Genomic DNA, 25,792 nt, shown 5'->3' with positions numbered 1-25,792 from the left:
TAACTTGAAATGGGTTAAAGACTTAAATGTTAGACCTGAAACCATAAAGCTCGCAGAAGAAAACAGGGGAAAGCTCCTTGACATTGGTCTTGGCAATGACTTTTTTGTTTGTTTGTTTTGCTTTTTGCTTTTTGTTTTGGTTTGGTGGCTGGCCCTTACGGGATCCAAACCTTTGACCTTGGTGTTATCAGCACTATGCTCTAACCAAGTAAGTTAACCGGCCAGCCCAATGACTTTTTTGAGCACAGGGAACAAAAGCAAAAATAAATAAGTAGGACCACATCAAACTAAAAATTTTCTGCACAGCAAAAGTAACAATCAACAAAATGAAAATGCAACCCATAGAACGGGAGAAAATATCTACAAACCATATAACTGATAAGGGGTTAATATCCAAAATATAAAAGGAATTCATACAACTTAATATAAAAAAAAAACTCAATTAAAAAATAAGCAAAGGTCCTAAACAGACATTTTTCCAAAGACATACAAATGGCCAAAAGCTGTGTGAAAAGATGCTCAACATCACTAATCATTAGGGAAGTGTAATTCAAGACCGCAATGAGATATCACCTCACACCTGTTACCATGGTGGCTATTGTCAAAAAGACAAAAAATAACAAATGTTGGTGAGGCTGTGGAGAAAAGGTAACACTTGTATATTGTTGGTGGGAATGTAGATTAGTACAGCCATTATGAAAAACAGCATAAAGTTTCCTCAAAAAATTAAAAATAGAACTACTATGTGATTTAGCAATCCCACTTCTGGTTATACGTCCAAAGGAAATGAGATCAGCATGTTGAAGAGGCGTCTGCAGTCCCATGTTCACTGCAGCATTACACAACAGCCAAGATATGGAATCAACCCACGTGTCCATTCATGAATGACTGGATAAAGAAAATGTGAGGCAGGGGAGGGCGGCACCGGGAGGACCAAGGCCTGGACCCACCCCTGCCTCCCTTGTGTGAGAGTGTGCTGCCTAATCTGGAAGGGTATACGTCCATGCAGGGTATACAGCAGGGGCACATCCTTGAAGGGTAAGCAGAAGAGGGCACGCACAGGTGGGGCACACGGCAGGGGCACATCACACAAGGTATACACCAGGAGCACGTCCACGCAGGGGCACACGCACTCCGGTACACAGCATGGGCACAGCTGTCGTTGCCTTCACCAAGCAATATGCCAGATAATCTCCCTTCTTGTGAAGCACGATTCATAACATAACTGTACTTTTTGTAGATCCCAAATCCGGGCATGCAAAAAGTTCACATTTAAGTCAAGTGTTTGTTTTTCTAAACACTATTCCACAGAAACATGGTCAAGGGTTTCTTAAAAGGGTCTCTCGATTTACCAAACAAATATTCTCAAAAAATAAAATAGAAGGAACACCGTTTACATGATAATTTTAGTACTGATACACAACTGGAAGAAATGTCTATTTGCTGAGTTTCCCCAAGTACTTAGCAGCCTTTTTTATACATTAAATAAACATGAAGTTTACGAGCAAATGTGTCTAAAAATTAAGCATCCTTTTGCTAGGTGAATCATTCTCGCATCGGCTTAGTAAAATCATATTTTATATACTAGAGCTTTTTTTAGGGTGGGACAGTGATAGTTGTTTGGAAAAAGTAGTGGGAGTGTCCTGGGAGTTTCAGATAAACCTCCCACGCTCCGGCTCTGCTGCGACCCCGCCCCTGCCCCGCCACGCCACGCCCTGGCCCCCAGCCAGAGCTCCCGGCACTTGACAGGGGGCGCCAGTGCTCCGCCCCGGGCCCTGATTGGCCGGCTTCCGCCCCGCAGGCTGCTCCTGTTGGCTGCCGGCGCTCCCGCCGCGCCCGCCGGTTGGCGGCCCAGCCGTTGCCCTGACGACGCGAGTTGTTGTGGCCCCGCGCCGAGCTAGGGATTTGGGGTTGGTCCCCTTCCGCCAACCGCGCACAGACTCCAGCGTCGGGCGCCGCGGGCCGTACCCACGGAGTCCCTGGGCTAGCGGGTGAGCGGGGACAGACGGGACGGGACTATCCTGTCACCGGAACGGGGTGAGCACTGGGCGGACCCCAGGTGAGACCTTCCAGCCTGGCCCAGGTGCCCTTGATTACCTGCTTCTACCTTGTGTATACTTGTACCTGCTCTATACCCGGAATGGATGTGCCCCTGCTGTATACCCGGCGTGGAAGTGCCCTTGCTGTGTACCGGAGTGCGTGTGCCCCTGCGTGGACGTGCTCCTGCTGTATACCTTGTGTGATGTGCCCCTGCTGTGTGTCCCACCTGCGCGTGCCCTCTTCTGTTCACCCTGCATGGAGATGCCCCTGCTGTGTACCTGGCGTAGACATGCCCCTGTTGTATATATCCTGCATGGACGTATACCCTATATACCCCGTGCCCCTGCTGTGTACCCGGCATGGATGTGCCTCTGCTTTGTAATGGGGGTGGTGTGCCTCTGCCTCGTACCCGCCGTGGACGTGCCCCTGCTGCGTGCCCGGCATGGGTTTGCCCCTGCTGCGTACCCGGCATGGGTTTGCCCCTGCTGCGCACCCGGCGTGGACGTGCCCCTGCTGTGTACCCGGCGTGGACGTGCACGCGCTTGGTGATCGTAATGCGCCTGCAGAGGTGTCAAGTGGCTGCGGACAGACTGTGCCCAGCACACCCGCGGGCACCCGGTCCAGCAGCGTCTGTCTCTTCTCCTAGCGCCCGGCCATGAGGAACACGAGCAAAGAGCTGCACGGCGCCTCGCAGCGCTACGCTCCCTGCGGTGAGTCCGCCCCGTCCTGTCCCTGCGCACGGCGCGCGTCCTTGCAGTGCCCGCGGGACCCGCTGCGGACCTGCCGCCCTCTGTGTGTGTTGGGGTCGGAGGGCACGAAACGATGGGGCAGCGAGTGATAAAACTGACAAGTCATACTCCCAAAGAAAGCCGCATACTGCTTCTGTGCCCGAGTATCAGATAAAAGCTTAAAGGGAAATAGGAAAGAAAAAAGTAGTCGTCTTTTTCTTTGTTTTCAACAAGAGAGAACCAAGGCTACCTACTGTTGCCTCAGTTGTGGGACAACAGGATCCCTTTGAAATGTTCTTCGTCAAACTGTAACCCTATGTGACTCTCCTGCTGCTTTCGAAAATGTGGACGCAGTTTTCTTTTTCTGCGCCATCCCCCAGGTATTTCACGGATTCCCGAGCTCTTGCTACGCATTTAGACCCCAGCCAGTTCAATGTTTGCTGCATCAAGTGTCTGGATGCAGGAAAGGAGAATTCAGTGGAGGTTCGGGGCTTCTTGGGTGCCAGGCTGTGAAACTGAAGAAGTCCTGGGACGCGGTCCTGTGGTTTTGCTTTTGTTTTGACTCCTCTCCGTCTTGTGAAGGGCTGGAGAGAAAAGGTGGAGAAGGGGGTCCAGGTGCCCAGCTGGGAGAGCCGGTTGGAGCTGGCAGGCCCCCTGGGCCCGCTCACTTCTGCTCAGAAGTGAAACAAAGCGTCGCCCTTCCACGTGCTCTATGTGGAATGTGCTTCTCCCCCAGGGCTCTGTGACCACTGCTAGTGACACTGTGGCCATGCTGGGGACTCGTGGCGGGGAGGGGGTAGAGGGGGCAGCACAGGAGGCCTGGCGGACCTTGTCCCACCTTGGGCCCTGGGGCCTTTATGAGACTTCTTGGTGCCTTAGTCAGTAGCCTTGTCTGTATGAATAACGCTATTAAACACTAGCAAGTGTCAGGCACTGTTCCTCACACTTTATATACATGAGCTCATCTAACTTCACAACAACCCTGGGAGGTATCATCACCCCATTTTATAAACAAGGAAATAGGCACATAGAGTTTGGAATAAGTTGCCTAAGGTCGCACACCTAAACAAGTAGCTCCACAGTCTATGTTTTTAATCCTTGTTCTTTGAGGCCACGGCAGCCTAAAGACAGTAGCGTGTGTCCTGTAAGTGTGTGGGTACACAAAACACTGCAGTGTGGCTTAGAGACCAGGCAAGCTGGGGGATCTTCAGTAAAACTCACAGTCTGTCGCAGCCTCTGTTTCCTCACTGATAAAATAAGAGCATTAACAGCCAGCAAATGAGAAGGCAGGAGAGGCTATGTAAAGAAAATCTATACAATAGTAAATAATCTGATGTCATACCAGTACTATCAATTCTTGATAAAAGCTAAAAGATAACTCTTTGTCCCTTTAACTCTGTGTGTGTGTGCGTGTGTGTGCGTGTGTGCGTGTGTGTGTGTGCGTGTGTGTGTGCGTGCGTGTGTGTGTGTGTGCGCGTGTGTGTGCGCGTATGTGTGCGTGTGTGTGTGCGTGTGTGTGTGCGTGTGTGTGTGCACGTATGTGTGCGTGTGTGTGTTAGGTGGTGATGGTTGTTTCTTACAGATTCGGGCCCTCGCTCTGTGAACTCCCTCCTTTGCATGAATTTATAATTGGCCAAACGGATTAGAGTTCAGTGTCCAAAGCTTCCAGTAATGAGAAGGTAGAAGACATACTGTTCTCTGAGGATTAATTAGTAATCAAAACACAGAGAAGAAAAATAAAGCAAGCATCAAATGCCTTCCCTCTAAAAAAGAAAATATTTGTACTGAGTATGACCAGAGTATGAAGCTGCTAAACCTTTATTCTCATTCTTAGATTGACTCTCTGTGATCTTTTATGCAATTCTTTAAACACTTCCCAACTTTTTTTCTTTTCAAAGCCATATTATGTTGATTCAGCTAATTAGTGTCCTTTAGATGTTTAAAAGTTTTCCCACGTTAAATATCATTTATTTTTACATGGTGAACCCAGCATCAGTTCTAAGTAGAAATTGGATGTCTGAGGTTTTAGCTTTAGAGGATGGTTACTTCTTGTTTCTGTGTGCTTATGTTAATTGATTTATTCAGTACTGCTTTCCTGTGCACTTACTGTATTAGAATTCTCCAGAGCAACATAACCAACAGGATATATATTTACCTGTATACACAGAGAGAGATTTATTTTAAGGCACTGGCTCACATGACTGTGGAGGCTGGCAAGTCTGAGATGTGCAGGGCAGGCCAGCAGGCCAGAGACCCAGGAGAGGGCTGGTGCTGCAGAGTGAGTCCAAAGGCTGAGTGGAGGCAGAATTCCCTCTTCCTCGGGGGAGCTCGGTCTTTTCTAATACTGTCAACTGACTCAGTGAGGCTCACCCACATGATAGAGGGTAATCTGCTTTACTCTAAGTCTACTGATTTAAGTTATTCTCATCTAAAAAATATCTTCACAGAAACAGCCAGAAAAATGCTTGATATCTGGGTATGGTGGCCCACCATACTGACATGTAAAAGTAGCCATCACATCTACCATGAATGGAGTACTTTGTTAGATGCTGAATGTCATGAATCTGTGAGAGTATATGCTGATGAGTGCTATTAAACACATCCAGTCGTGTGTGCCACATTAATTGAATCTTTTGTATTTTACGTTATTCTCGGATTTTGTTTCCAAAGTTTTCAGCCCTCTGTGATACTCTTATACGTGGGCATCTGTTAATCAATTTCTGACTCAAAGAGTTACCTAAAGAGCCTATAGTCCAAATGCCCCCAGATCTCTCTGTGGGGTCATAAATAAACACTAATAACTCCAGGTCCCTGTGATTGTGCCAGCACTTCTGGCTCTTGACTGAAGCTCCACAGTCTACGACTAAGTGTCTCAGGAGTGGTCCCAAGCCAGCCCGCAGGGTCCGTCCTGCGTGCTCTCAGCACAAGGCCTCGGGACCTCATGGCTTCACCAGGCCCATGTTCCACAGCCCTGGGGCACGCTTTCCTTTTCTTCTCCTGTGTCCTTCCCCCATGCTGTCGCACCCGGTTCCTCTACAGGAGCCACACTGTCTACACCAATGTATTTCGACTTGATCTTTCCCGTGGGAGCCAAACCCAGTCACCTTAGGAATCTGCAGCCTGAGAAGGTCACCCTGGCACAGGTAGCTCCCCTCCCATTCCCTCTCTCTTCAGTCACCATAGAGGTGTCGGCCACCTCCCCCTGCCCATGTGGGCTGGTGAGGAGCTTGTGGAAGAGGCTGCTGGTTCTGCTGGCCTGGGGTGTAGCAGGGAGGCTATGGGTGGGCTTCAAACAGTTGTTCAGTAGATGAGGCTGCTGTGAGCCCATCCTGCCTCTTCAAGCTCTTTTAAAATTGATAAATGTGTTCAATCAGGCTATTTCTGTGACAGAATTCATATTTCAGTATTTTCAACATACTTAGTTTATCACATCTTGGTCAACGTTTAGCTACATATTCCGTAGGCTTACCCATAATGTTTTAAGTTTTGGGGGGTTCTTTAGGAATGTATATGCCCCAACATAACCCAAAATACAGTTAGGTCTTCATTTTATGGAGGATTGAGATTGGGGGGGGGGGGCTTGGTTACCTCCCTGCAAGGCTAAAAGCCCAAAGGAAGAGGATCAGCCCTTGCAGCTTTGGTGACAAAGGTCAGACTGCAGCCCAGAACAGGACTGGCCCACGCTGAAGGCGCTCTTCCTTCCTTTGGTATCAGTGCTTAGCACACTAGTAGGCTCTAGAAGCTTCACTGCATGGCTGGCAGGGTTAGGACTCATCACAGGTCTTTGAAGAGGGTGACTTCTTCCTTGCTTTGCCCCGAGGTATTGTCTGTATAGACAGTGTCATGGAGGACAAGAGGCCTTCCTGACACAGGTGTCCTCCTGACACCCACGCATAACAACCAGCCCTTGGCCTCTCTCCTCTCTAGATTGGTATTACCACCTCCCCGTGAAGCGGTCAGAGAAGGCTGTGGATGCCCCACCAGCGTCCCAGATCCCAGGTCTCAGCAATTTGGGGGAATCCCAAAATGGGAACACGCTTGGGATTCGGAGATACTGGATAAAAGAAACGGACTCGGAATACGTGAAGCTGGCAAAACAAGGCGGCAGGCCTGGTGAGCCCCCACGTGCCCAGCCTCGTGAGCAGCGGTGGGGGTGTTGGTTCCTAATTTCTCCCATAGAAAAATATTTCTGTGAAGTCTGTGAGTTTTCCCCAAGGCCTTTGGAATCTTAGGTCAATTAAATAGAGCTGGGGATGTGTACAGTCTTCAGGGATGAGCTAATTTTAGTGATGTTAGACTGAATAGACTTTGAATTCACAGAATGGGCTATGTAGGATATTTCTTCTGAGTGATTCCTTTGCAGTGATTCACCCCCCACACACCCCGTTTCATTTTCTTGTTGCAAAGAGAATCTCAGGAAGTGACTACTTCAATAGAATCTCTTTGCACATTAACATCCTTGCTTGGTGCAACCAACTTGTGAAAAGTTTTTGTTTCCTGTTTATTCTCATTTCCCTTGTCCTTCATGTGAATATGTTTTAATTAATGAAGACTAAAGGTAAGTTTTAGTGGTGATGTTGACGAAGATGGAACTTTTATATGTGACTTGAGAAAATACTGCTTGACCATGTTAAACATGAAGGCATATTGAGTTCAATAGAAATCACTGATCGATCAGAGGGTTAAGGGACCACATCTAAAATGTCTCATAGCTGGCCTTTGGGGGCAGTAACTGACATGGAGAGATACTAACCTTTTCTTTTTTTCCTCTGGGAAATGGGAATCACAACAGCAACCTCACTGCTTTAATATTAAAAAGGCCCAGACCACACAATGTGTTTGACTAAGTGTGAAGTACATACAACAGGACCTAGACATTTTTTTTCCTTAGATTGCCCTGCCCTTGCCTTTGGTTAAAAGAACATTAGTGGGACAACTGGAAAAATCTGAATAAGACCTATAAATTAGATACAAGTACTGCATCAGTACCAATCTCCCAATTGTCATCATCGTGCTGTGATCATGCAGGGACTGGAAACATCAACTGAGGTTCAGAGGGAGGAAGGGGATCATGTCTGCCACCCTCTGCCCAACAGTTCTGAAAACAATAATGATGATGATGATAATGACGAGGGGGGAGAGAGAGATTGTGATAAAGCAAACACGATGAAATGAAATGGTAACATATTTGGGGAGAATAGGTGAAGGGTATAGGGGAATTCATACGGTTCTTGCAACTTTCCTCTTAAGTCTAAAATATTTAACAAAAAGTTTTTAAAAGGTTAAAAAAACACAAAAGTTAAAAATTTCTTTTTTTTTTGGCAGCTGGCCAGTACAGGGATCGAACCCTGGACCTTGGTGTTATCAGCACCATGCTCTAAGCAGCTGAGCAATGCAATGGCCAGCCTCGGAAAGTTAAAAATTTCTTGCTGAAATTAAATAAGTCAGTAAGAGTTTGCTGCTACCATGGGTGTTGTTATCATCATTTTGCTGTCTTAACATCATGCAAAACCTGTTCCTCCCACTCCCTGCCTTTTGACACCAGGGAGGGAAGAGAGGGACACCAGAAAGTGGGCGGTGAGTCAGGAGCTGGAGGCTCTGTGCCTCTCAGGGTTAGCTCCGAGGTGACTAATAAATCTCCCAGGTGACAGAGAGAACTATGCCCCATCTCCCATCTGGAAACCTGGAGCGGGCAGCTTCTCCTGGAAATGGTTGGGGGAAGGGTCAGGGACAGCCCCACAATGGCAGAGGAGGATAGTCAGATCCTATGCTACAAGAATGGCTTGGGGGTAGCTGGGGGTGGGGAAGCCAGCAAGGCAGCCCCTGCAGCCTCGAGGAGTGCAGGGGTGCCTGCACCCCAAGAACTGGTGGATGCTGGCATGCGTAGATACAGGACCAGGGCTCTGTCCTGATCTGTGGAGAGAGAGCAGGATGGGGGCTTGGTGTGGGGAGTGCACAAGGGTTCTCCCTGCCTGAGCTCCAAGGAGGACCCTCACCCATCAGCCCCAGAGCCCAGATACAACCCAGGGAGATGACATAGCCCCTTGTGAACTGAGCCCATGGCTGGTGATGCGTGTGCCCCTGTGGAGGCAGCAGGGCCACTCACAGCTGTGTCTTTTCCTCCTCGAGATTTGTTGACGCACTTTGTCCCTGGGACCAGGAAAGGCTCCCCGGTGGCCTACTCCCTGCCAGATTGGTACATCCACCACAGCAAGCCACCAACGGCCAACCAGCAAGAGTGAGTGTCTTCAAGCACCCACATTTTTGTTTACAGGGAAAAAAATAGCCTAATTTGAATTTTAAAGATACAAATATCTAATACAGGTAGCAAGTGTATGATACTACAACTCCAGGTACTATTTTATAATAGCCAGATCTCTGAAAGATGTAGCATAAGTTGCAGAAACCCAGAGTTCTGGAAGCCTGCAGCATTCATTTCGTGCCACCCAAGAGTCATGCGGCTTTGGGCTACTTCTCAATAAGTGCCTCAAGTTTTGTTCTCTGTCCCATAGGACCTGACCATGTCTACCTGCCATAGAACAGCAGCCTAGCCCCAAGCCTTCTGCGCATTAGAAATGAAAGGCACTAAATAAAGCTAGAAATAGAGGAAACCTTAAATTCCTCTGGTGATTACAGAGGTATTGGGAGTCCTTGTCCCCATAGTATTTGAAGTCTTTGCAGGCATGCCAATGGTGTCTTCCAAACCACCTCTCTTGGACTGAGAAGTAATAAAAAATCATTTTGGATCACTTTCCCACATATTTGCTTGGAAAACGGGGCCACCATAGATGTGTTTCCAAGTTGTAATCCAGTGTCACTTAAATGCTCTGACTAGGGTCACAATGAGGTTTTTGTCTTCAGGATTCTGGTTCCCCCTGGTTTTTAAAACTACTACTCCATGCTAACATAGCTTACCTCTGATGTTAGCATCATCCCGTAAAGAAAGTGGATGAGGCCCAGAAAGGGAGAGCGGTGGAAAGGGAAGCAGGAGACCCTGGGGTGGGAGGAGGCTGGGCACGCAGCCTCACCTGCAGGCAGCTGCAGGTTGGACTCCTAAGCGTCTCTTGACCCTGTCACCTGCCCTGGTCCTGTGGCTACTGGACACTGAGCAGCCACGTGCTTCCTGGCCACTGATGGCAGCTCCGACCTTTAGCCAACAGTTAGTTAATCTTTGGGACAGGGTGGACTTGATACAGCGGGGGTGCTCCTGGGGAGCCCTGCCCTGGGCATGCCCCACCTCCATTCCCATGTGGACTTTCCCTCTTCCCACTTGGCTCCCCTGGTCTGATGGTGCTCCTGTCCCTTTGCTGTCTTCTCCCCTCCCTCACAGTCTAACAAATCTCCCAGGCCTCCTCATGATGATCTATTTGTGGAGTCTTTAGTTTCTTCCTTCCTCCCAGGGCCCTGTCCTCCTCCAGACCCCAGACCACTTGCTCTAGGTCCCGGGACTTCAGAGGATCTGGGGAGGAGGGTACAGGAAAGAGAGGGAGATGGAGGGAGGGAAGGAGCGAGAGTTGCCAGGCTGTGACTGTCCCTCTGTTCCTGCAGAGTCCGTGCTGTCTCCATGCCAGATTACATGGTTTATGAAGAATTTAACCCTGACCAAACCAACGGTAGCTATGAATCCAGGAGAGGGCCCTACGACTTCGACATGAAAACGGTTTGGCAAAGAGAGGCTGAGGAACTTGAAAAGGAGAAAAAAAAGGTGACAGGAGCCCATAAATAGATGGCATCGCATCCCTTTGCTTCTGTGGCCCCAAATGACTAAGTGCTGTGATTGTCAGCGGCCGGTGGTGTGTCTGATGTTGACCACAACACCAACCGTGCATTCTGTATTTTGAGCTTGGATTTACTGAAAGGCAAGCAGCCACAATATTAGTGTCTTTCTTTTTCTTTTTAGGAATATTGACTTTATGAGGTAAAATTACTTATTACTAAACGATTTTTAACTGGTTCTCACTTATCTACAGAAAAGTGGCATAGCACTTCTCTTCTGGCACACATAGAAAGGAAATTTTATGTTTATTCATTTTCTCATTTCTGAATATTTCCATCTTATTTGAGTATTTAAGTTAAAATCTCCCTGGAATACTCTTTATTCAAAACTGTATTAGTCTGTTTTCTGTTGTTTATAACATGATACCTGAAACTGGGTAATTTATAAAGAAATGAAATTTACTTTGGACAGTTTTGGAGGCTGGGACGTCCAAGGTCCAGGGAACACATCTGGTGAGGGCCTTCTTGGTGGGAACTCTACAGAGTCCTGTGACAACCACAATCACATGTCAAGAATGGCCTGAACAAGAGGGTTAACATGCTCACTTGCTCTTCTTGTAAAGCCAGCAGAACCACTCCCGGATAACTCATCAAACCATTAACCCATTAGTGGATTAACCCATTCTTTAGGACACAGTCCTCATGATGCAATCACCTCTTAAAGGCCCCACCTTTCAAATACCATAAACAAATTTCCCACCCTCTTAACACTGTTACAATGGGGGTCAAGTTTCCGACATGTGAGCTTTTGGGGGCACATTCGGCCCATAGGAATAAGAAGAGAAGATGAATTATTTTCTTCTGTACATTCTCCCACTGTATTTGACCATGAAAGAGTGACTCTTTCATAAACTGAAGCTTTCTTAGGAAATTTGTATTTTAAAAGAGCAGCTGGGAAATTCACACACAGCCTCTGATTGGTGGATATGTTGTGATATCTTGATTCGAAGCCCTTCCTGTCTTCTCGCCTGCTCTGGGAAGCTCCGAATCCTGCACCACTGAGGGCTCAGTTTGCCCTCTGCCTGCTAGTACCCAGGTCTGAAATTAGTCTGATTTCTTGGGATATTGGGATTTCTTGGGACATTGGGATTTGTGGATGAAATGCTCAAATTTATATTAAAAATAGTAACAGTGTTTTGATACTGAGAACAAGAGCAAACAGCATAGTCACCTGACAAGTGATCGTTCTGAATTAGTACCAAGATTGGATGTGTGTCACTGTAGGCAGGAGTGGGTGTCGTGAACTCTCCACACCTCACTCCCAGGCCTCGCTTCAGTGTCCTGGTTGGAAGAGAAACCCCTTGATTTATTTTGTGGACTTGAGCAGTTGACCACCACATGGAATGCCAGTCGGTTGCAATGGCCCCCTGGTTTTTCTTTAAGATATCCCCAGTATCCAGCTGTGATTCCAGCTTTGGGTCGTTGGCAGCTATCAGTGCAGATGGACTGTTTTAAGGATTGAGTCTGTTTCTTAGCAATATATAGGTGGCCAATTACACTAAACTAAAACCTCATGAAATCTTTGGATGTTGACAGTGCATATCTAGAGAAATTTTAAAAGCCAAAGGCTGTATCAGCCCCAACGCAAGTAGGGTTATTTATTTAGTAACAATTTAGAATTGCTGTACTGGGACTGCCTAAAGCCGGCCGGCTCCCTGCCCACATGGTGCACAGAGAGTAGGATGAGCGGGCTGGTGGTTAGAGACGCTCGCTGACTGTTTAACAGTGGAGGGTGTTGTGGAGGATCTAGGGGATGAGCACACGTCAGGGCGGGCCCAGCTGCCTTAATAAGATAAAGTCACCACTTTGTCCAAAGCTCACCTGGGAGCACCTGTTGCACAGAACCTGGGGGAGTTCTTTCATTTTCTCCCTGTATTCTTGCAAGACCCCTTGGCACAGCTAGAGTAAGGACTTCCATAGGAAAATGATCACAAGGTTGAGCTAGCAGGTCATCCTGAAATTTGACATGCATCCTTCCCCAGACTCTCCGAGGACCTGGCCACCCAACCCCACCCTGCTGCGACTGAGGTGTGCCCTGCCACCTGCATCGCCAGCTGTGCCCTGGGCCATCACTCGGCACATGGTAGACAGTACTTAAGGCAAATGTGTTACCTCTTGATTACTAGCATAGATGGCTCTCCTACAGGGTTATTGGGGAGGGGATCTGTTTCCTTTTTCGGAATAGCCATCTTTTCTTCCTGTAAATGCTAGCAATACCTCCATGGGTTTTGTTTGCTTGTTTTTGTAACTCTGTTTTTTCATAGCACTTATTTCTATTTTTTTATTAGATATAATGTACATAGAGAAAAGTTTAAAGTGTAGACAAGTTCTCCCATTTAGCTGTTTCTTCTTTTGTTTTTTGTTTTTTATTTTTTTGACCAGTAAGGGGATGGCAACCCGCAGCCTCAGTGCTACCAGCGCTGCACTCTCCCGAGTGAGCCACGGGGCCGGCCCGAGCTGTTTTTTCTTTTGAAATGCCATGGAGCACACACACATACACACACACACACACAAACCGGGGGGGGGGGGAAGAAGATATAACAACCACAATTATTTGAAGTTGATACGACAAGCAAACAGAAAGGACATTGTTGGGGGGGAGGGGGGGAGGGAGAAGGGAGGGAGGTTTTGGTGATGGGGAGCAATAATCAGCCACAATGTATATCGACAAAATAAAATTTAAAAAATAAAAAATAAATAAATAAATAAATAAATAAATAAATAAAAATAAATGAAATGCCATGGAGGCATAATTCTAACAGCTTGGGCTTCATTTCTAAAAGTCCTGTCCTGTGAGTTTTGACAAATGCATATACACTGTGTGACAACCACACCATCGAGGCATAGAGCAGTTCTGTCATCCCCAAAATTTCTAAGCCTCTTTGTGGTCCAACCTTCCCCTACTCCCAGCCTCTGGCAAGCACTGTTGTGTGTCCAGACTGTCAAGTCAGGTGAGTCACAGTGTGCGTGCGTGGCCCTTCCCACCTGGCCTCTCCGTGTGGCAGAGCACCTGAGCGCAGCGGTGCCAGCTAAGGGTCAGAGCTCGTTCCTTTGCAGCACTGAGAGGTGTCCCATCGTGGATCGTGGTACTGTTTGCTTGTCCGTTCACCTGCTGCTGGAGATCTGCGCTGTTTCCAGTTCTTGCTGATTATTACTAAAGCCATCGTAAACCTTGCATACAGGCTTCTGTGTGAACATACATTTTCATTTCATGCGGGCGTGGAGAGTCCCTTCAGGACCAAGGACCTCTTGTAGGCCATGTTTTCCTATTTTTAGTTGTTCATTATTTTCCCTCCTGAGTAGCTAGCATCTTTACTGGGATACAGCAACTGCCTTTGAATTACTGACAGTCCCTTTTACATAACCGTTTTGTCAAATGGGATTATTGTTGAGTTACATTTTAATGTGACCGTTTACCAGTAGAAGAATGACACAGAACATTCGGTCCTATAAGTTTTGTATCTTTGCTACTGTTGGTGACTTTTCTTCTCCTCCAGTGTCTGAGCTGTTGAATATTTTTCACTAACTTGGGGTTTCTTGCATTTCTTCACACAGGTGAGGCTACCAGCCATTAACTCAAAGTATCTGAGCAAAGTGGGGACTCCACTTGGCCCTAAAGACCCTGCAGGAAGTCGGCTGTCCTTCCCAGCAATGTAAGTGTCTGAGCTACACAAACACTGTCTGGATTAGATTTGGGTTTGTTCTTCCATCTTTCATCCAAGGGACAACCTTACAGCATCCCCACAATTTCCCACGGCCCAGCCACACAGCCCTGGCCCAGCCTTGCCTGCTCACCCCTGCTGTGCTTCTGTCCCCTCCTGTTATACTTCTCGCTGTGTAACAGAGATGATAAAAGATTACTCAAAGCAACATGAATGCAATGAGAGCCCGAAGGGACTGCACCTCAGCAACTCCTCTGTTAGAAGGAGAAACTGGGTAGCAGCCGTGGTTGGTTTTTGCTTCAGTTTCTATTAAAAAAACAAGGAAATTACAGGAAAAGAATAGATGGTTAACCAGTCATAGTAAGAACATAAAGAAATTGGCTATGTAACAATCTCCATCCAAGCATGCATGGTTCAAAATAGTTTAAACAGTATACCATCAAAAGAGTCATAAATCTAAGCTAGGCGACATGCAAAAGAAACAATAAGACAATCATGAAAGTGCCTGACTTCTTGAGAAACTCACAGAAACAGCTTAAAGCAAGATGTGGAAAACCCTCCATGTACTATCTAATCTAGCAAAACGTCCTTGGAAATCTTAACTCACATGTTTTCCCATCATTTAAGCTTTGTTGTATTAAAGGTTATTGCCTTCAGAACAATCCTTATTCTGTTTCAGTTCTCTTGTTCACATTACAGGCTTTAAACCTGTGTGAGTTTCCTTTTCACAAAATCTTCCAATGAACCCATTATATTAACAATTAGTGTATATAATCCCTAACCCAAACAGTGATTAGAATTGATTCAGTGGGCTCTTGCCCCCTAGCTGTTAGCTCTTGCTTCCTGTCCGAGGACTTTTGTCCCATACATGCATTACCTAAAAACCCTATACTAAAAATCAAATAGGAATCAAGATTTCTAACCCTCGCTACCCTCCTAATGCCGTTTTGCCCTGTTAAGCATGTCCCCACTTCTGCATTTTGCTGCGGGATTGCGGTGTGGATGCCACACTTCTCCATCAGGCTGTGTCTTGCCCAAAACCTGCTTCCACGATGCCACACCTCACCCTGCTTGCTTGGGGCCACTGGTCCTTGCACACACATGCTGCTCAGTCCTGACGTTTTTGTGTCACCAAGTCCTGAACCCAGGTGTCGGCGCCTCGGTATTCGGCTGGAAAATAGGTTAGATGCCCTGACATCTGCTGACCTTCCAGCGGAGAGTGAAGTCCCTGAGGCCTTCTGTGTCTCCTTACTTTCTCAGAATCCTAGTTTAAAATTAGAGTAAATCTCGTGAATTGCCTCACTACTTCTTCAAACAGCTTCTCGCCCAGTGGGGAGAAAACAATCCATTGGTTACATTGCATTGCGACAAATGCCATGAGAACACTCGCTCGGACTGGGAGGGAGGAGGAAAATGTATATATGCTGGTATACACATAAAGAAAACAAAAGAGAAGGCGAGAGGGAGGGAGGGAGAGAGTGATGGGCAGAGAGAACCATAGAAATATGCTTAACAACAAAGTGATCTACAAGGAAGAAACCTGAGGCTCTGAGGGAACAGGTAACGTGTCACCTGCTTAACTTAAAAGCTCAGCTGCTGCTTCCATCACGATATCAGCCTGCCCCATCACCCTGCAGTGCAGGTTATGTCTGTGAAGACATAGCAGGTGGTGAGAGGCCAGGCCTACAGTGATCAATGACAGGACACAGAGCTATGCAAAGGAGCAAAATGGTAGCTGTGAGCAATCTATCACTACCAGGGAAGGCTGGTATTTTCTGAAGGCGGCTTCCCTGTGAAACACAAGAACTATTACTAATTTTTAACTGGCTATCACAAGAAAGGTTTTGGAGACTGGACTAAGCATGTTCTCACCCATTACAAGGGATGCTTTGAAAGGTACTTCCTTATACTTAAAAATGGAGGGACAGACAGACAGAGAGAAAGAGGCAGAGGGAGATGAGTGTGAGAGAGAGAGAGAGACAGAGAAAATACCACCTACCCTGGGAGTGATAGATTGCTCACAACTACATAGAGGGAGACAGAAAGAGGAAGAGCGCTCTCTGTTATGTTTTAAGGGACAATAACACATCTAACTTAGTGTGTTTCCAGTTTATCATTAACCTCTGTACTTAGGTTTAACATTAATTTTTCTCTTTTCAAGGCCTGGTCAAAAAACCAGTTCACCAACAAACTTTTCCAAACTTATCAGCAATGGTTACAAGGATGACTGGTTACAGAAACAGCAAGTGGATTCAGACAGGAGAACAACCCCAAGGACATCCAGGGCATCGGCGTCATCTCAGTCCACACGAGACCCTGAAGGGCCCCAACATGCAGAGGTGCCCCGAGACCTGGAGGCTCCTGAAGGCTCTGAGAAAGCTCAAGGTCAGGTGCTCCTAGTAGTCCCGTTCCCCTGAGGTTCTGTTTAACTGTGTTGGCAGCAGCTGACTTTCTTATATCATGATGTATCTCATAATGACAAGTGAGCGATCTGAATAATAAGGTAAAAACCCACAGAAGTATTAAGGTTGCAGATAAATGTGGGGATAATATATGTTCGGCTTTTTCCTCTTTTTTCAAATGAATAGCAAAATGACTTCTGGGGCTTTACATTTTTTTTATTTGTCAAAAATGTTGATACTCCGTTTGGTATACCAAACAAATAATATGCAAAATAATATCAACCATTAGTCTTCTGGATCCAAAAAATTCTGACCCTAAAATTCTGGAACTCCTGCATATCAGCTGGTCCTCTTAGAAATCCCTTCATAGAGGGCTGGCCCGTGGCTCACTCGGGAGAGTGCGGTGCTGATAACACCAAGGCCACGGGTTCGGATCCTATATAGGGATGGCCGGTTAGCTCGCTGGCTGAGCGTGGTGCTGACAACACCAAGTCAAGGGTTGAGATCCCCTTACTGGTCATCTTTATTAAAAAAAAAAAGAAAGAAATCCCTTCATAGAAAGCTCTCCATTCTTTGAAAATAACTCAAAATTCAAACTTGAAATTACTCCATTATCAAAAATTTTTTTTAAACTTCGTGCTCACTTCGGCAGCACATATACTAAAATTGGAACGATACAGAGATTAGCACGGCCCCTGCACAAGGATGACACGCAAATTAAAGCATTCCATATTTTTTGCAGAGGGAGAGAATATTCCTTGGGCTACAGAGTGGGGTGGGGGGGAAGCGGGAGGAGGAGGGAGGATGGGGATAATTGGGTGGGGGACACGGGGTACAAATACAATTTGTGGTAATGGGCATGCTGCCAGCATGAATCTGGCCTTCACATCTTGGGCACGAGTGGTGACAATCAGCTTTGTATCTCATGAATATTCAAAACCAATAAAATTTTAAAAATTCGTTTTAATTTTTTTAAACTTTGAATCATCTAGAACTTTGTAATCAGATGTTCAAAATATTTTATTAGTTTTTATTTTTAACAGTCACAGAGATCATTAGTATTATTTTTTGGACATGTCCATCCTAAAGCCTATTGAGTATGATGTTTTGTTCCCACTGCTCTATGACTGTTTGCCTCTGGGCAACTCATTTTTACTCTTGAGGCTTCATCTCTTTGGTTAAGGGGCAAGAAGGCATGTCATGTCTCTTTTGGCATTTGAAGTGTTTGCTGGGTTTTTTCTGTGAGTGAGATCCCTGCTTGCCTCTCCACATCCAGCTCCTTGCTGTATTTGCTGAGTGAGATCTGTGGATTTCAGGCGAGACCTATCCATTACAGGCCAACCCTCTCCTCTATCTTGATGGATGAGATGGGTGACAAGTTCAGACTTTATGTTCTTAAAAAGTGCCCTTTTTTTTTTTTTCCCATGAAGGCTGCTTTCTCTCTTTAATACTCAGCCCCACTCGCGGCGGCCCCACCAGCCTCCCTCACATGGGAGTGCAGCTTTTGAACTTTGCAGTGTCAACAGTGTTTTCTGACTGGTTGTTGTTTTAAATAATACAGACTTTTTGCTAATTCTTTGAGTAGTTATGACTTCTTTTAATACCTGTGCTCTGTCACATTCTATTGAACAACGGATATCCTTTTTTGTTACAGAGTCTTCACCAAGTGAGTATCTGCAGAGACGCTGACCTGCATCAGAATACAAAAAGTGTCTCACACACAAAAAAATCGATGGACGTAGGCCTTAAATCTGAGATTGCGACTTCTTGGCAGCCTGTGATGTCCTTCTCCAAACTGCATGTATTCTGACTACAAAAACCTGTGACATACATGCTTTTTAAAAAATCAGAGCTCTAGAAACATAATTTAGGACAGCCAGATTATTTTATTCTTTATGAATGTTACACAAGGAAAAAATATAGTGTATTTTACTTCATAGACAAACATTTTATTGCTCACCATGTGAGAAACGTGGATTTAAATAATGGAAAAGAGAAGTAAAAGGCGTGGGAACACTCCAATTTATTATTTTATTTTGTTTTAATTGACAAATAATAAGTAAATATTTATGAGGTACAATATGATGTTTCGATGTATGTACTCATTCTGGAATGATTATATCAAGCTAAGTAAAATATCCATCACCTCACGTATTTATTCTTTTTTGTGGTGAGAATATTTAAAATCTACTGTTAGCAATTTTGAAATATAAAATGTATTATTATTAACTATAGGCACCCTGCTGTGCAATAGATCGCTAAAACTTGCTCCTCTCGTCTAACTGAAGCTCGCTTTGACCAACATTTCCCTTTTCTCTGCCAACCACCACCCCACCCCCACCCCCACCCTATCAACTTAGTCTAGCTCAAAATTTGCTAATCATAATTATCTTTCCAAAAAACCAACTCTTAGTTTTGTTGATCTTTTAAATTTTTTTTAAGTCTATTTCATTTATTTCTTTTTGTTATTTCCTTCCTTCTACTAACTTTTGGGCTCAGATTGTTTTTCTTTAGGATCCCAATTTAAAAATACAAATGCGGTGGTACAGAGGCTCATCTACATAGGCTATGTTAGGGGTTTTGGTATTATTTTCTCCATGGTCTTACTTTACCACTGATCTAATCAAGGGACTGTCATCTGGCATTAATATGAGTTTATAAACTTTCCATTAGGAAATAAAGATTGCTGCAGGTTTTATATAATCTACATGTTTCCATTGGCAGCAAAACCTACTTAATTTCAGAGAAACATTTAACCATTCAAATTAATAAAAGCCTCAATATCATTGTGAGGATGAGCATCTGCTTGGCTTGTTTCCTGGTAGCTGAGGACGGTGTCGCACTGAACATTCCCTCCTCCCCCCCTCAGCATCTCTGATCCCGAGTCTGGTGCTGATGACAGCATCTCTGATCCCAAGTCTGGTGCTGATGACAGCCACACTCTCCCCTCTCACTCTGATTGCCTTTTTCTTTTCTGTATTTCTTTTTCTCTGCTGTTTCTATTTCTCCTGATGTTCATTGTGGTTTTAACTTTATAAACAACAGTAGCCAATCCAGATAGTGCCTTTTTCCTTCCAACTAGAAAACCCTCTACTTAGAGCCTGTTGCTGAAACTTTCTGGAAACTAATCTAGTCAAGGCTTCTTACTAATGTTTCTTTCCCTCCACAAGACACAGGATTATTTTTTTTTTTATTGCAATATTTTGCAGCTATCCTAGATGTTTCAGCATGGCAGAAAGCTGGCCTTTGGGTAACTGGTACAGTATTTTACTCTGAAAGGGGCCACCATTAATGAAGGTGCATAAGACTGGGGGTACAGGGACAAATGCCAGGCAGAGTCCACTCTCAGGAGCTGGGGCGGCCACAGACTGACAGCCTGAGTGGCCTCCCCCCTGCCTACTCACCTTGCCAAAGCTATGCTCACACTATTTAGCACATTTATGTCAGCAGAACTTTCTCAAATGCACAAGGCACGACTCCAGTGGGGCACCTTTCTTGTCCACCCAAACAAAAGTTGGAATCCCTTGTTTTCCATGTATGATTTGTGTTGGGAGGTAGGATGATACACTCCATTTTTATGTAGACTTTAGGGACAATCCTTATAAATAGGTACAGAAATATTGGTTTTGTTTAAAATTAATAAATTAAATTTTTTAATTTATAAAAAATGTTATCTTTTTTTTTTTTTTTTTTTTGTCTTTTTCGTGACCAGCACTCAGCCAGTGAGTGCACTGGCCAGTCCTAGATAGGATCCGAACCCGTGGCGGGAGCGTCGCCTCGCTCCCAGCGCCGCACTCTCCCGAGTGAGCCACGGGCTCGGCCCTAAAAAAATATTATCTTTATCTGTCTAATCATTTCTTCACTTTGTCTTGCAGGCCAGGAAGCACCTCCATCTGCATCAACACCGGCAGAGCTAAAATAAACCCTGATTAAATATGTATTTAGGATAACTTAAATGGCTAACTATGATATGACTATGTTACAGCTATATTTATAAGGCTCCTGTTATATATTATTAACATAGATTCTTATGGGATAATTTATCTTGCAGCAGATTTTATATCTTTGCAGCATAGATGGTGCAAGTGTTAGGTTTTGTCTCTTGCATTTCTCTGGGATGTTAAACCGGTGGTCACTAAACACAGCTAAGGCCTCTCGCACCCTTGGCCTTGCTGGCCTGCTGATGTCCCAGTGTCTCAGGACCAAACACTTCCTCCCTGTCATCAGCTAACATCACCTCCTGTGTGAAGCACTGCTGGGTGGCATTTCTATTAGACCCTTAACTGGAAAAAACTCACAGAACAAGCTTTAAGCCTTTTCCTCTATTTGGTCCTGTAATCCTTATAGAAATAATTTCCCTGTTACAAAAAAAACTTAATTCCAGAATATGGTGATATAGTTTATGTTAAGAAAGAGATTTTAATTTATTATGCCTTGAAGTTTTAAACATTAAATATAAACCATTGTAACATTTGCTACCTTTCAATTTTTGCTAATACTTTTTGCATAAACTGAAGTCCAGAATATTTAACATTTACTATTTTGTATCTTTAAGTAAAAATATGTTAAATTTTAACATTTAATTTAGTAGGCTTAACAAAATCTAATAATAAGACTGAATTCTCTTGTTTTATAAATTTTGTTATTGTTTATAACTAGCATGAAATGTAGTTATATATTTTGTACCTTTAATTCATTAGTAAAATAATTTTCTGCAGGAAAGTTTTGGAAAGCCAGATAAGGTCACAGATATTTTAGCTTCTTTCCCAGAACAAACATCATGCACTTGCTCACCTAAAATTTAAGGTTCAAATTAGTTCTTTAAATTAGATACTTAATTGAGCGTATATATCTGTATTGCTTGATCAAACTGATACTTCCATGGGAGAATGTATACACTGTGTGAAAAATGTTAATGGCTGTATGTACTGAATAAAAAGAATATGCCATTATAGTAAAAAGTTTATTTTTTTCCCTCTTTTATTCTTTTTCCTCCTCTTCCTTCCTTTACCTCATTTCCTACTTCATTCCCAAACACCCCCACCTTAATGAAAAAATCATCAGGAACAGATATCAGTAGCACAGAACTCTTTAATTCTTGTCTTAGGTTATTATAGTACTGGAAACCTGTGGTATAGGGAAAGAAAGGACAGAATTTAGAGTAAAGACTAGTGATCCAATACTGGCTTCACCTAAAGTCGCCAAGGCCTGTTACTGAAAAGCCAGTCCTATAGCTAACTTTCTGATTGGTAAATGCAACAAACAAACATTATGAAAACAGAAGACTTGCAGTTTCATCCAGTTGTTCTGAAGTAAATGACATATTTCCAACAGATAAAAATATTGCAAGATCATACTAAAGATAAATTGTCAGTTAAAACCAGCAAAACATTTTTTTAATTAAATAGGACTTTCACACATATGTGTGCATGTGTGCAACAGGGTTCCTCGAGACACCTTCAAAAACTGTCCAAATTGTACATTGAAAAGCAGCTGAGCTTTGCTCTCAGAGTAAAAAGAGTTGAAAATGTTTCTTACCTCATTTTCATCCTGTCATGTTACTGATGCTTATTTGTCTTTTAGACTCACTTTGATCTGTGTTTTTATTTTTACCTTTTACTCTAAGGAATGTGATAGTCACCCATCAGTTAGCATTTCAGGCAGCATACTTAATTAACCCTTTCTGCCTGTTTTTTTTTTCAACTGTAAATTTTATTTCTCATTTTTATGACAGATAGGACATTATATTGATTTTTTTTTTCATTTTTGAATAGATTTTCTAGAGCCATTTTAAGTTCACAGCAAAATTGAACAGAAAATACAGAAAGTTCATGTATGACCCCTGTCCCCACACAGGCACGGCCCTCACCATCTGTTAAAAAAAAAAAAAAAAAAAGATTTTCAGTTTGGTTTACAAGCAAGACATGAATGGCATATGCTAAAGATGTGAGATGCATCTGCAACATGATTCCAAAAGGCTAAAAATGAAATGTTGGTCAAAGGCACACCAGGAAAGCAGAAATAAGAAAACAGGGATAGCAATGTTCATATCATACACAGTATAATTTAAGCCAATAAGCATTAAATGTGACTAGGATACTTTATAATGCTAAAAGCCAAAAATCACAGCAAAGATGGGACAGGTATGAGCATCTAAGTATTAGACACAAAGACTAACTTTGTGAAGCAGGAACTTCAGGAGATCTAAGGAGTCTTACAAATAAACTATTAATAGAAGAATTTAAAGCACCACTCTCATTGTAAATCAGATCAAATAGAAAAAAATAAAGATTATATAGAAGACCTAAACAATATAATCAATATGGTAGATCTTCAGGGTGTATATCAAAAGTTAAAACTCGATAATAGGAAATATACCTTTAAAAGCACACACAGAATATTCACAGAAATAGATGTTATATTAGAGCATAATAAAGTAGAAATGTTAAAAACAGCATTCCAATCACAGTGCAATAAATCTGGAAATTAATCACAAAATCAATAAACTTGAAAAAAACTTTCCCGTCAATTTTTTAAAAACTATACAACTTGATAAAAGAGATGAAAATACTTAGGTGGAAGAGAAACTACTAACCTAAATTAAAGTACTATTAATATATATATAATAAAAGTAAGGACCTATGGGAAGTAGACTTAAGAGACATGTACGGAGCACTCCGCCCAACAACACTGGCTGGGATTCCACATCTTCTCAAGTGCACATGGACATTCTCCAGGACAGATCATATATTAGGCCACAAAACAAGTCTCAATAAATTTTAAAAGTATCTTTTCTAACCACAATGGAATGAAACTAGAAATCAATAGCAGAAAAACTTGGGTGGCGTGAGCATGGTGAGAGAGGAGAGGAAGAAAAAGAAAACAAGGAAGTATGCGACCATGAAGCAAATGCTGAGTCTCAGAGATCAGAGGCTTAAAAAAAAGGACTCAAACCTAAAAAGAAAAGAAAGATCCCAGTTCGCTGAAGGAAAGAAGTCCCCCAACACCCTTCCTGCTTATTCTTCCAACATAAGACACATCTGGGCCCACCTTACCACATCCTGGTTGATACCAACTTCTTCAACTTTTCCATTAAAGCCAAACTGGACTTAGTGCAGTCAATGATGGGCTGTCTGTATGCCAAGCGTATCCCTAGTATAACTGACTGTGTAATGGCTGAAATTGAGAAATTGGGGCAGAAACACTGAACAGCTCTCAGGATTGCCAAGAATCCAAGATCTGAACATTACCATGGCACACACAAAGGAACCTATGTAGATGACTGCTTAATACAGAGAGTAACTCAGCACAAGTGTTACATTGTGGCCACAGTTGACCAGGACCTTAAATGAAGAATCCAAAAGATCCATGGAGCCCCTATCATGTTCATTACTAACCATAGGTACAACATCGAGCAGATGCCAGAGGATTATGGAGCCCCTCCGTTCTAATTCTTACAAGATAAACTTCCTCTGCCTTCCTCTAACCAACGTTCTCTCTTGCCAGTTCATTAAACATGCTATAGCATGAATTATTCTGTTTACCCCTTTGCTCTATTATGAGCTATATATAGTTAAATACACTCACTTTTTGATGCTGGGGACAGGGGTAGGAAAAGAAAAACTGGAAATTTCACAAATATGTGGAAATTAAATGACACATACCTAAATGACCAATTGGCCAAAGGTTACATCACAAAGAAATTAGAAAATACTTTGAAATGAATGAAACAAAAGCATAACATACAAAAACTTACAGGATGCACTAAAAGCAATGCTCCGAAATTTATTGCTGTAAACATATGCATTAAAAAAGAATAAAGATCTTTAATCAGTACTAACTTTACCCTTTGAGGAACTTTAAGAAGAAGAAACTGAACCCAAAGCTTGCAGGAGGAAGGAAATAATAAAGATTAGAAGAGAAATAAACAAAATAGAGAGTAGGACAAACAATATACTTAGTGAAACCAAAGTTGGTTCTTTTGAAAGATCGACAAAGATCAACATAATGGATAAACATTCAGCTAGAATGACCCCCCCCCCAAATAAGAAAGAAAGAAAAAAGAAGACTCAAATTGCTAAAATAAGAAATAAAAGTAAGGACATAACTGCCAATATTATAGAAATAAAAAGGATTATAAGAGAATACTATGAATAATTATACTCCAACAGAATTAGATAACCAAGATAAATGAACAAATTCTTAGAAAACTCATGTTACAAAAACTGAACCAATAAGAAGTAAAAAAAATCTGAACAGACCTATAAACATAGCAGAAACTGAATCAGTAATCAAAAACCTCCCAATAATGGAAAGCTCAGAACCAGATGTTTTCACCAATTAATTCTGCCAGTTATTAATATCAATTTTTCTTAAGCTTTTCTAAAAATAGAAGAGGAAGGAATTTCTCCTAACTTATTTGATGAAGCCAGCATTACTTGGCTCCCCAAATCAGACAAAAACACTACAAAAAAAGAAAACTGCTGACAAATATCTCTTACAAATATAGATGCAAAAGTCCTTAACAAATTACTATCATACTGTATCCACCAGCATATTAAATAATTATATACCTTGACCAAGTGGAATTTATCCCAAGAATGCAAGGTTAGTTAAATCAATCAATCAATGTAATGTGCCACATTAATGTAACAAAGGGAAAAAAAACACCTGATTATCTCAATTCATCCAGAAAAAGCATTTGAAAAAATTCAATATGCTTTCATAATAAAAATATTCAACAAACTAGTAATTTGAGGGAACTACCTCAACCTGATAAAGGAATTTATGAAAAACCCACAGCTAATATCACAATCAATGATGAAAGACTGAAAGCTTTCCCCTTAAGATCAAGAATAAGATAATAATGCTTGCTTTTGTCGCTTCTATTTAACATTGTACTGGAAGTTCTAGCCAAAGCAATGAGAGAAGAAAAAATAATAATAGGCAAATAAATTAGAAAAGAAGTAAAACTATCTTTATTCACAGATGGTGCTGTGGTCTGAATGTTGGTGTAGTGGGTTGAGTATCCCCCCATACTCACTGAAGTTTAATTCCCACTGTAACAGTTGAGAGTGGGAAATCCTATTATGATAATGGAAAGGTGGGGACCTTGAAAAGGTCATTAGATTGTGAGGACCATGCCATAGTGAATGGATTAGTCCATTTGATAATTTAATGGTGG

General features: G+C 43.1%; 1 protein-coding gene and 2 pseudogenes across 1 annotated transcript; all 3 read left to right on the top strand.

The window, feature by feature from the left end:
• The first annotated feature begins 2,695 nt into the window (after window positions 1-2,695).
• Window positions 2,696-16,623, top strand: C2H7orf57 (chromosome 2 C7orf57 homolog). The gene is made up of 6 exons (XM_063087765.1): window positions 2,696-2,750; window positions 6,696-6,881; window positions 8,898-9,006; window positions 10,317-10,473; window positions 14,100-14,197; window positions 16,368-16,623. The coding sequence occupies exons 1-6, from the start codon at window positions 2,696-2,698 to the stop codon at window positions 16,621-16,623; spliced, it is 861 nt and encodes a 286-aa protein (XP_062943835.1).
• A 621-nt stretch (window positions 16,624-17,244) lies between these two features.
• Window positions 17,245-17,345, top strand: LOC134371302 (U6 spliceosomal RNA; annotated as a pseudogene).
• A 6,139-nt stretch (window positions 17,346-23,484) lies between these two features.
• Window positions 23,485-24,059, top strand: LOC134367512 (rRNA-processing protein FCF1 homolog; annotated as a pseudogene).
• Window positions 24,060-25,792: the final 1,733 nt, after the last annotated feature.

This window comes from Cynocephalus volans, chromosome 2 (assembly GCF_027409185.1).
Source record: "Cynocephalus volans isolate mCynVol1 chromosome 2, mCynVol1.pri, whole genome shotgun sequence".
In the NCBI taxonomy this organism is placed as follows: domain Eukaryota; kingdom Metazoa; phylum Chordata; class Mammalia; order Dermoptera; family Cynocephalidae; genus Cynocephalus; species Cynocephalus volans.
This window is presented reverse-complemented; position numbering and strand designations above follow the sequence as displayed.

Excerpts from the sequence above, each read along its gene's own strand:
- C2H7orf57 (XM_063087765.1), top strand. The coding sequence starts at position 2,696 with ATGAGGAACACGAGCAAAGAGCTGCACGGCGCCTCGCAGCGCTACGCT. Across the intron at positions 6,882-8,897 it reads AAAACAAGGCGGCAGGCCTG|ATTTGTTGACGCACTTTGTC; the intron begins GTGAGCCCCCAC and ends TTCCTCCTCGAG. Across the intron at positions 9,007-10,316 it reads CCAACGGCCAACCAGCAAGA|AGTCCGTGCTGTCTCCATGC; the intron begins GTGAGTGTCTTC and ends CTGTTCCTGCAG.